The sequence below is a fragment of the Rhodnius prolixus genome, unplaced genomic scaffold, assembly GCF_049639745.1.
Source record: "Rhodnius prolixus isolate KJV_2025 unplaced genomic scaffold, Rpr scaffold_9, whole genome shotgun sequence".
Classification (NCBI taxonomy): domain Eukaryota; kingdom Metazoa; phylum Arthropoda; class Insecta; order Hemiptera; family Reduviidae; genus Rhodnius; species Rhodnius prolixus.
Window position 1 is genome coordinate 17221902 of NW_027411604.1, and position 11787 is coordinate 17233688.

Below are 11787 nucleotides of genomic sequence, written 5' to 3' on the forward strand. Positions count from 1 at the left end.
TGTCAGGTAAGAGCTCCGGGTATCTAGAAGCAAGTTCAAATTTAATTACTTGTTAATGAAAATACTGCTCTTCACACTTTATTGTATTTATAACACCTTTCTATGTGATCCATTGCAGATCTGTTTAGGCGGAAATATCGTTGGTATTCTCACCTGGCAGACCTCAATTCTGGAAGTAATCTTAGCTATCAATATCGTGAGATTTTACTAAGGGATATGAGGGGCCTGTAATAATTACCGTTGCTGCAAACTTCTGTCTTAAACATTGAAACTGGACGTTCTATCTTCTAATTCTTAGAGTCAAACCTCTAAAATCAATTGTTAACTTTCTCAATTAATTCAATGCCACCTATTGTTTTCTCTTTTATAGATATTCTGCTGCAATACCTCCTCGCCAGATGCTTTATGATAACTTTTTTCTTTATTATTTCTTTTGTCTGATTTAGTGTTTGCGTCTCTAGATTTTTCTTCATCAATCTGGGAATCACTTTCATTAAGAATCTTTGAACTACTCTTCCCATCTCTCAAGCAATGCCATTTTATCTTCTCTCAGAACACCATCCTTTTTCTTTAACTTAATCCTTACTTGAACTTCTTTACTCTTTGGACAAATTTCTACTATTTTGTCCTCTACTAATTACTTGTACTTATTAATTTTTATATCTCTCTTATTCATTCTGCATACTTGTTTTGTAATTCTTTTTTTCTTTTTATATAAAAATTTTTTAATTTGCTCTTTGATCTCTGTTACATCTTTAACCTCCTTGATTCTTAGTTTCCAGGGCCTCCTTCATTTCTTCAACCTACCAGCCATTTTTTAATTTTTCCCTACTCACACTCTTCTACCTACTCACCTTTGCTACTTCCAAAATTGTTTCTTTTATCAATTCCCATTTAGATTCGACAAAATCATTTAATTTTCCATTATTACCTTTCCTATATTGCACAGTATTAAATCTTAGCCTTTATCATCGATATAAAACCTTATTGTATCCAATCTTTGCTTCTTTATTCTCCTCATAATTTTTTTCAAAGTCCAAGATATGGTCCGAATTCTTGTCAGCCTGTGTGAAACTACTTGTGCCCACCAGTTATAAATCGCGTCTTTTGTGATCCAGATATGGTCTATTCATTCAGTTTTGTGTTATACCATCCGCGGAATACAATGTGAGGGTGTTTATTCGTGTAGTGGATATGAAGCGTAAATTTGTAAGTGGGAGATGCCCAGTCCGTATCCCTCGTCCTCGTGGGTAGCTCTAGCTTATTATTAATTAGGTTCATCCATAGTTTAAAACAAAATTTATTTAATAATACAATAGTTTTTATTATATTTTACAAACAAGGTAGAAAATAGTTCATTCTAAAAATTAAAAATTTAAAGTAAATATTCTAGGAAGGACTGATCAGCTGGATTGGAATTTTACCAAACACCCTGTTGCCTACTTCCTTAAATGCAGCCCCAAAAGCTCCAGATATTGCTGGCTTCAATTCTTGCAAAATTTCTTTCCAATTCTCATTTAAGAATACATTCATATTATCACCTGTAAAATTACATATAAATTTAGTAACGGTAAACGTATAATTATCTACTGAGCTGAAATAGACAGAGTGGAGCCACTACAAAATTATTAAATAATAAGTATTAGGAAGAAAGTTCTTTTTTCTTTCCAGCAAAAGCATTGGCCAAAGTCGATTATGCTGCGCCAAGCCAGATCAATGTGGATGTATCAAGTGATTCCTAGTGAAAGTTACAATGAAACTTAAAAATAATTCTCAATAAATTTTAATAACTAAGTACATCCAATAGTAATTATTCTCAAGTACATTACTTACCTAGCGCTTTGTCTCCATTAAACAGATTATCAAATTGTATATGCACACCATCAGCATCAAAATCAAATTCAAAATTTGTTATCTCATAAAAGTGTTTGCTACCTTTCTCTATCTCTTTCAGTTTTAGTTGGGCAAACGATTTGAATTTAGCTAAAACACATTTATTTAATATCACATGGAATAAAAATGCAATAATAATAAAGTATTTCCATTGAACACATTTTATTCAATGTTTTTGTGATTAACAGAATAATAAACCATTGATAAAACTGTATTATTATTAATAAAAATAGTCTCATATCAATTCATAGAAGGAATTGTAAGGTTCATTAAATAGGTTTAACAGAGTTACAGAATGAAGCCAAGGGATGCTTAGTTCTGCGATGAATATTGATCTAGCCCCAATTAAGTTCATATAAGTTTCAGTACTTAATTATCTTCATTAAACTTAATTACCATCCAGCAAGGATACTAAATAAGTAATGTTCAATTCAATCATATTTTGTGGGATTATTATCATTTTTACTGAAATTGAAATAATATTTTCCTTTAGTTTAGGACGATCTCAGATGTACTATAGATTACTTACTCAGCAGATATAGGTGTGAACATTTGGTTCGATTATTTCAAATATTCGAATTAAATGGAATTTTTCACCTTTTCTTTCTTTTTTGTGTGCGTCAACATCTGAAGTCATTTGACCTTTTATTGTTTTTATTGACAACACCTTTATAGCCCAGAAAATTAAAATTGCTCTTTAATTAGATCATTTTTTTTAACCACATTTATTTACTATATTTGATGTAGAGTCCATTGGTTGCTTAGCATAAAATAAATGGAGAGAAAAATTGTGTACAAGGCTATCTAATTTTGCGCTACTCTTTGTCCTGCTTATCTCATTATGTTTATTATATTTGAAATAAAATATATATTTGTAATATACTCGTATGTCAACAAAATACAGATAAATACTTATACTTATTAACTTACTGAACTCAATTCTACAATGTCCTTCACCATTGATTGGCAGAACAAGTACCTTTCCGTCAATCTTGTATTTACCGTCCAAAACTACTTTTGTTGGTATCTCTGCGTCGAAATGCATTTCTTTCCAGTCAGTTCTGAAAGAGGACAAAAGTAAAATAAATAACCTTTTTTTTTTTTTTGTAATAACAAGAATCACCTGTACAGTATTAAGTATTGAGAAATTACTGAACAAGGGTCTCTCCCAGCTGTTTCCACATAACCCTGTTTGCCCGGAACCATTCCCTCCGGTTTAATGCTTAAGTGCATCATGCCAGCGCTTTCGCTGGTAAAATGCTGGATAATTTAATTATACATTCAAGAAAAAGGAAATGAACGTATATTTGACCCTCGTATTTAACTTACTGAACTCAATTCTACAATGTTCTTCACCATTGTTCGGTAGAGTAAGCATCTTTTCATAAATCTTGTACTTACTATCCTGAACTACTTTTATTTGAATACCTGCGCAAAGTGATTATTTTTTCCAGATTGGCACCTTGCGAACTCAGTGAGCAGGACACCAATACCTTTCTTGTCTACCTTCCATCCATACTGGCAATAAGACATGCCCAATTCCATTTTAGTTATTTAATTCTGACTAAAAAGTCTTCAATTTTTTCTTATTTCACATTTTCTTATGCGGTCGGATGGCTTTTAGAAACAAAGTTAAGCTCCAAGTTTTTTGCTATGTGGCACAGGATTGCGAGGGACAAAAATATTAATTAATACTTCCATTTTTCTCAAATTGAACAGTGCAATACTTAGCTAGCAATTTACATAACATTAAGTGCTTTGCCACTTGAATTGCATTGAACATTTCTCTTATGTAAACAAAGAGTTTAGATCTAGACTTTCCTTCTGTTAGTAATAATAGCTTTAAAAAATCTGGGAAAACTCAGGCATAATGATTTGGGCAACTTATGACTGGAATACTTCAGAGATGAAAATGTATGCCTTACATAAAACAATTTTCACATAAAACAGCTGAAAGGAGCTGATCTTGGCTAAGAGTGAATAATGAAGTAGAAAAAAGTCTAATAAATGGACTAAAGCAAACTGAATTTTACACTTAATGTCAAAAATGAAGGTGCTTTTAAGGTAAAAAAAAAAAAAATCTTACTTGACACTTTTAATGATTAAATCTCCTATTCCAGTTAAATCAAGATCGGTGTAATCAAGTTTAATGCTGACTGGACCGTGGCCTTGATCGATGGTAATTGTATCAAAGTGAAATGGATCCATGGGCAATACACCTAACGAGGGATTACCTGAAATTTTAGAGAAATATCTTTTTATACCAAAATTGTAACTAATAAAAAACTAAAGTAAATAAAGTAATGCATATTTTCTCACATAGGTTTTACGTTCAACCATGTAATTAGGAGTCCCAGATGGAGGCGACTAGCAAATATACTTTTCTATTAAATTCTCTTATTAACCACTAAATAATATCCAAAACCTAGAACAGGAGTCGAACCCCACAATAAATCTTAGCTTTACGAGCTTTATCCGCTTGGCTACCGAGGCACCTAAATTCTAACTAGATGATATTTTTTTGCACATCTTGTTAGTGTTTCCTCATTCTATTAAAATCGATTCTGAATTAAAATGCCTTAAACAAGATTAGAAATTACGTAGCAAATTATCGCTCTCGAAAACAATTATTTAGATTATATGCTTTTTTGATTAATATTTTAATTAAAATCACAGCCGAAAACAGAGAAGTTAAATTTACAAATGACAATATCCTTACCGTCAGCAAGTTCATGTATCGCTTCTTCAATGGCACCTTTCAGGCATTCATTCATCTCCGGGGATCCTTTAGTACATGTTTTCCATGTTTTGGCTGTAAAATTACAATCAATTTGTAAAACAAATTTCCAAAATGAACATAGTAATCACCATTTTTTTTTTTTCAGAAAATTATTACGTTTTGCGAACGATTTATTTTTTTAAATTGATTTCAATTTTAATAATAAAATTTGCATTAAAGGATGAGAAATAATAGGAATTAAGAATGAAAAAACAAATTTTGTCTACAAATCGGCTTTTAACATTTCAAGCAGAAGGAATTAACTTCAACTTAGGATCGCAGTAATTTCAGTATTTTCTAGAACCCTGACTAGACTGCCTTCTGATCAGGGACTTTTTCATTTTTTTAATTACACTCACTATTTTTTCAATTACTGGGCGCTGTGGGCACGGATCGGAAATTACCCAATTCGCTGCAAGTTTTTGCTGCAATTCGGACAGAAAATCAATTCTAGAAAGAGGCTTTTTTTTTTGCCTTGATACTTTATGTGAAAATTATGTAAATTTATCAAATAAGCATTTAGGCAATAATCTGGAGTCAAGATAATAACAGAAAACCTACTTATATTAACAATCTGGAGTCGAAATGACTCCGATATATTTGCGTGTAATACCAATCTGGAGTCAAAATGACTCTTATGATTGAAGTAAACTAATCTGCAAAAAGAAACTAAGAACTCCACGGTCTTCATCTCGTGACAATCAAATGGTGAGAGAGTGGGGATAGCATATCTAAGAGCATTTCGGGATAGCTATGAGATGTGGGGAAACAGAGACCATTCCTATTTTGTTTGGAGTCAAATTGACTCCGGATTGGCGATGCAGTGTTAATTACACTGCTCTATACAATATTTCGAGACGGATTCAACTTGGGAATTAAAAAAAGATAAAATAATTAAATAAAGAAAAATAATTAAAGTTTAAATCTACCAATCGTCATTTTTCCTCTCAATTTTGTAAATTTTACGTGATCTATCCAGTCCCAATTTCTGTTTATTCTAGATTCCAAGTCAGGTGATATTTTTCATTTTGTAATCCTGTTTAAGTGAGTTCATATCTAATGTTTTAGTAAGTGATTATTATTATGCCACCGATCCTCCACTATTTTTATATTTATATAAATTAATGTAATATAAAATAATCTTTTTGTAAACTAATTCTTTGCAAAATTAATGCACATTATAATTCTACTGTAAATTATTTTCCACAACCCTGTAGATGACCTAGTCTCTAGGTCGAAAGCAAGGCAAAAATAATAAATAACTGTAATTGGCAATATTCTTTCTTCCTTCTTAATGAATCAGCCACCAAAAACATTGAACATATTACTTACGTAATTTTCCAGGTTGAGCCATATCAGAAATTAGCACTAATAAATAAATTAAATAAACTATAAATTTAAACATTTTTGGATAATATTCTTGTTTAATCAAATTAAAAATAATATTCACACTATTAAATCCAAATTGTTAGTTTCTTTTAAATATAAAAATATAGATTTGAGATGTTAACATTTGGGTAGAAATCGCTGCTTTAGGATGAACTCTTGAATATGTCTTATAATCTATGGGCTAAAAATCCCCTACCATCGGTGCACTGTTTTATTTTCTGCCATCAATTCGAAATGATTAAATAATATTAACAATTATTTTCATGGTCTTTTCAATAAGAAATAGATAATTTCGCCAATTTTCTATGATTCTACGAATGATTGTTGTTATAGATAGAAAGACATGCGATTTGCGTGTATCAAGGTCATTCTGAGGTATTCAAAATTCTTCAAAAGTGTGTATGTTGCATATTATGGACTAAATGTTACACTTGATGGGTATATTGTTACAATGATTGGTAGTCACAGGAAGTGAAGTACGTTAAGTTCCATCCATTCTAATTGAATAAGTGGGTTCTAGGACGGAACATGGGTTGGCGTCTTTCTCTCTCTTTATTCCACTAAAAATGGTTCACCACTTCGGCAATCTTCGGTGAGGCTTCAACTGGTCACGTTTTTTCCACCATATTCCTTGTCTTAAGTTGACTTGGTAGCTCCTCGCTCTCAATAGTTCTCTCATTACACCTATTAATTTTTCTCCAATCCTCTAGGACGGACCAATACAGCAACCCTTACTAGCAACACATTGTCTTTTCAGGTTTTCACCACGACATGGTCTTTTTACTTTATTTCTTTTAAATTACGATTTAGTAAATTAGGACGCAATCGCCGCTGACGACCACCCATAAGCTGTAAGTTGAACGTCCGGTCGCATTGTAAAGGGTGACTCTTCTATATAGCAGTCTCAACAGCGACGCTGTTGTTCGGCTTCATTGGTCCATAATGACTTCTTTGTAAAATTTTGCAAAGTGTAAATTAATTTTGTTCTAAGGGTACATTACAATATGTAACTAAGTTTAATAATAATTTAATTCCTCCTACATAATATTGATATATTTATTCATGAAAAATGTAAATATTAAAGAAATTAGCTTTTTTTCTTCGGTTTCTAAAGTATGGTACCTTCCAAATGTTTAAATAGTATTCAAAGGAGACAAACATCCTTAGCTATTCCTGTCTCAAGTTAGTCTTCCGAAAACAATTCAAGGTGAATTGAAATCAAGGTGCTCTACAGCAACGTTTCTATCTGAACAAAATGCCCGTCTTCAGCATTTCGATGTACGTCATCAATTTGTATTGGGAATAATTGGAACTTGGGGCTGTCAGAGTGGATTACATACATCTTTTCTGCGATACTAGAGTTGGACTTGGTGTCAGATAGGAACATTCATCCAAAGGGAACTTCATCCTAGATTATGGCATTATACTATTTCACTTACGTGCAGTGTTCCCTCTAAGCTGTGCGCGTGCACATAAATTTTAAACAAAGCGCACATATAAATTTTTTTGTAAATTTCTGTAAATTTATGCAGAATGGTAAAAACCAAAAGTTACAAAATAAATGCCATTAATAAAAATGTAATCCTTAATTCTAAAATTGTTCAATAATAAGTAATTGTGAATTGTTCTTGTCTGTTTGTTTTGACAAATGTTTTAATTGAAAAAATTAGAAGCAGACGACGTTTTCACATTGTATTTAAATTTTCTTATTTTCCATTTGAATGGAAAAGGGGAGCCACAGTAATCAGCTAAATTCTGTCTCCACGAACTAATGCTTTGACTTGATTTTAGGGTAGTTTTTCCCTGTGTTCCGTTGTAACGTGTGGTATGCTGTAAGATCGAGTCAATGCGTATAAGTAGGTACAAAATTTGGCTGAATATTAATACTATTCTTGTATTGTCTTTTTTGCACTTTTTTAAATTGCCGCACAAAATTTGTTTATTTTGGAAAAAACTGCACACACTTAAAAATGTGCGCACACAGGTCACAAAAAATTAGAGGGAACACTGCTTACTTGTATTGTTTATTTATGAAAAGTCCAGTTTTAATTTTGTATTTTGTTTATAAACGGGAAGAAAGTTTATTTCATGTTTGGTTTGACGAAAATTTTCAGCATGTTGGCTATTTTCCATTAATTTTCATTTATATTGATAGCATAAATATACATAAACATAATTTCATTACTTTTAAAATGTATTTATGTGCGTTAAGTCTTACGTCAAACCATAATTTATTTAATAAAACATTTTGTTAGAGCGTGAGAAATACAGTAAAAATAAAAATCTGAATGGGAATATAAATCACTGCTGCACCATTGTAAGGAAAGAGAACAAAAGTAAAAAAATAATTTAAGACTCAATTTTAACAAAATTGCCGGATATAGTTATGATTATATAACATGTCGTATTGCCGGGAAATATGGGTTTCGAGATCTCCCATTTATTAGAAATTTAGCCAAAGTCTTTAGCCGAAGGCCTGCCAGCTGTTTATGTTAATTCAGAGCTTATTTTTCTTATCAATGTCACTACTAAGTTCTTTCTCAAATTTCGTAGCACACCTATTTCTATTCTCTAAACACACAACATAATTTACTAGATTTGTCCGTAAATTTGAATGTTTTATTGTGGAAAAAAGTTTTCCAGATTTAAAAGGATATAAAATTAAATCACTAAATTAAAAAACACAAACGATTACGCTACACTCTTTCTGCGATATAACAGTGGTAATAGGTAGCAGTTATTGTCCAAGTGTTCAGGTTATGCTTTACCGTTATGAACAAGATGCCTTAAAGCGTAATGTTTAAAAAAAAGAAAGAAAAAGAGATTTAATTAATTCATTAATTTAATTTAATTGAGCTGTAACTTTGAAAAAAAAACTGATCATTTTCACTGTCACTGTCGGAACCTACATACATTCCAGCTCTGCACTTATAGTGCACTTTTACTGAAAATGTTCCATCTGCAAATGGCAAATTGTATTACTTAATTAAAAATTTTAAGGTTTAAGGGGCACCAAACTATTATTTTATTTGTTAATTTTATGTTTGTTTATTTTTAGACAGACGACAGAAACATGTAGCGCACAGGTGACCTTTACGTTGAACCTACTATTATTATACTGTAAGCACGTGGTACACCGGCATGCCGGCACATGTAGCGAAGCTGTGGTTTTTAAATATTAAGATATGGAAGCCACAGAAGTTTCTATGGCAACAGTTAGAGTATTTTTTATCAGCCACACCGCCAGACTATTTAAGCAATGAGTGTCGTAAAGTAACAGTATAACACTTCTTACCTAATGCTCCTCATACAATGATTCATGGAACGGATCCATAACATCAATTTGGTTAAGTTCCTACAATTCTACGTCATTGCCAAAAGAATATTAATACCTTGTGATGTTCTTTCTTCACGTGTTCAGACAATTTATTTGATGTTGAGAACTATTGCTGCAAGAAATAAATCCTTCTTATTTCCCCTCTATGACTAAGTAAATCTAGGTCTTTCTTGAATTGATAGAATCTTACCTTACCTGTAAACAACCGTTTAACACATTCTGGTTTCTTGGCATTAAACCTGAAGTAGTATGCAGACTGATTTATCAATATCGTATCACCTAAACTTGCACTGAACTTCGGTAAATTCTAAATCAAAGATATGTTAATTTTTTTCAAATTTTACAACTTGTAATAAGGATTTAGACATAAAATATAGACATTAATTACATAATTATAATAAAAGAAGTGAACGTTAAATAATGTTCTATTCATTATAGATGTAGACGAAAAGAAAATTAAAAATTTAAACCACAAACACGTGAGTTGGATTTGAAAATTGTTTATCATAGTGAATTTTGTTCTCAGAAGAGCCAAACTCATAAGCCTTACGAAGCCTTCCTGTCAACCTAACATGCGCATCGTTTCTTCTTCTTTCTGACAATTCTTTCACAGGGATTCCGCTCGTGTGAGTATGTGTTTTACGACTGCTGCACTTTTGAGGCTTTTTCTAATGCCAAAGAAGTGTTCGAGTCATTGGATGACTCATTTGTCACCTCTCAAACTGGAAGATCTACCATTCTCATTGTTCTTATATCCCTGAATATCGGAGCGCCTAGACAAGAAACACCTGTTTTGGCAACAAATACTGGTCAGGTATAGATAGGTTCCTCGTTGGTAATTTCTTTCACTTTATGAGAGAAATAATTAAACTATTCTTATTATTTTTAGTACTTTTTATTACGAAGAAGAGTTCCAAATGATCTATGTCTAATTAGATAAAATCTCCCAACTTACACAATGATGTTGATAATTGTAGAATTAATTGTACATTGTTTGAGGTTGGTAAGTAATTGTAAATGCAAAGTTTAGATCAATTTTAGTGTTTACTCCGATGATATAAATATTTTCAGGCCAATTCTAAATGATACGATTTCCATTATTTAGTTCTCATGAATTTTTCAAGGAAACTTTCAAATTCAATTGTGCATTATATTATTATTTTACGTCATGATGTTTAATAATTACAATAATTTGCTATAAAACAATTGGGGTACCTTATTATGAATTCACCTCATGCTGTTGACATAACATTTATTACTGAGAAAACAATAAACTTAGGTTAGGGCTTCATGTGAAATGAAGTTTTAAGAAGTCCCTAGTACCACCAATTACGAGATGAAGTAATGAACTTAATGCCATTCAGCGTAGCTGACACACTATAGGCACTGTGAACTCTGCCCATAGTTCATCATTACAACTTGTACTTCCAAATACGATACGTTCGATACGTTAAAGACGGTCACTCAATCAGAGTATTATCAAGGTTAGCACAGAACTCATCGTACTGACATTAAAATATAAACAATCAAAAAAAATGTGACAAAAGGAAATTGTAAAAGATGGCCATTAGATAATATCAGATGAAGGTCTTGGACTGACTATTAATTTGCCTTTATTAAATGACTTGAAAAATAAAATAAAATAAACAAGGATCCTCTGATAATAATGACTTTTTATTTAATTTTTCTTTTTTCAAAGTAATTGCGTTAATTACTGTAATTGCTAAAATAACACTTGCACGAGGATGCAAATCTGTAATGCGCACATTTTGCTCTGATCTAACTAACTATCTAATCTGAAACTTTTTGGGTGGGCTCATTTATTTCCTCCTTGTTAAAAATATTATTTATATTTTTTGAAAACACAATGGGAAAATTTCAGTTAATGTTATACATACTTCTAAATGGATGTTCTTGCCAATACTAGTTAATTGGTCCCAAGGATTTATAAAGTAATGTTAATTACATTATTATATTGTTCAGTAAAATATGAAATAGCTAATTGGCAAATTAACTGTAGGATATCCATTAAGGTGGCATTGCCTAAATTGTAAACCTATTTCAAGTATTCCTTGTAGACTTTTTTCCTTAACTTTTCATGAATTTGATTGTATCTCTTTCATAAATTGGTATGAAACCTCCAATTACTCTTATTTATCTTATAATTTCAAATACCAAAACTTAAGAAAGATAACAAATTTAACTAACTAGTTCTCTTAGTATGTTATTATAAGTATAATTATTCATTAAATAATTCGAGCAAAGTGACCATTGGGCCGATATTTCCCTTGTTCTCTCGTGAGCTCTAGCTTTCCCCTGTAAGCTACTGCAATAAAATAAGCTTCTGCTCTATAAGTTAGTGGTTAGACCGATGATGCTCTGTGCTGCC

General features: G+C 31.6%; 1 protein-coding gene across 2 annotated transcripts; it reads right to left on the minus strand.

The window, feature by feature from the left end:
• Window positions 1-1282: 1282 nt before the first annotated feature.
• Window positions 1283-6254, minus strand: LOC141454776 (protein takeout-like). Of its 2 annotated transcripts, none has more exons than XM_074129366.1 (6): window positions 6005-6254; window positions 4613-4705; window positions 3980-4127; window positions 2824-2954; window positions 1834-1983; window positions 1283-1541 (listed from the first exon to the last, which is right to left on the minus strand). In XM_074129366.1, exons 1-6 carry the CDS (start codon window positions 6075-6077, stop codon window positions 1390-1392), a joined length of 747 nt encoding a protein of 248 aa, XP_073985467.1. In that variant the 5' UTR covers window positions 6078-6254; the 3' UTR covers window positions 1283-1389. The 2 variants fall into 2 exon arrangements, with proteins under 2 accessions (XP_073985467.1, XP_073985466.1); XM_074129365.1 differs by lacking the exon at window positions 6005-6254 and adding an exon at window positions 5234-5378.
• Between the last annotated feature and the right edge of the window lie 5533 nt (window positions 6255-11787).

Coding starts and splice junctions, on each gene's coding strand:
- LOC141454776 (XM_074129365.1), bottom strand. CDS start 5,363: ATGAAGACCGTGGAGTTCTTAGTTTCTTTTTGCAGATTAGTTTACTTC. Junction 4,706..5,233: donor ACTCCAGATTGTTAATATAA/GTAGGTTTTCTG, acceptor GTAATTTTACAG/CCAAAACATGGAAAACATGT. Junction 4,128..4,612: donor GATACATGAACTTGCTGACG/GTAAGGATATTG, acceptor CTAAAATTTCAG/GTAATCCCTCGTTAGGTGTA.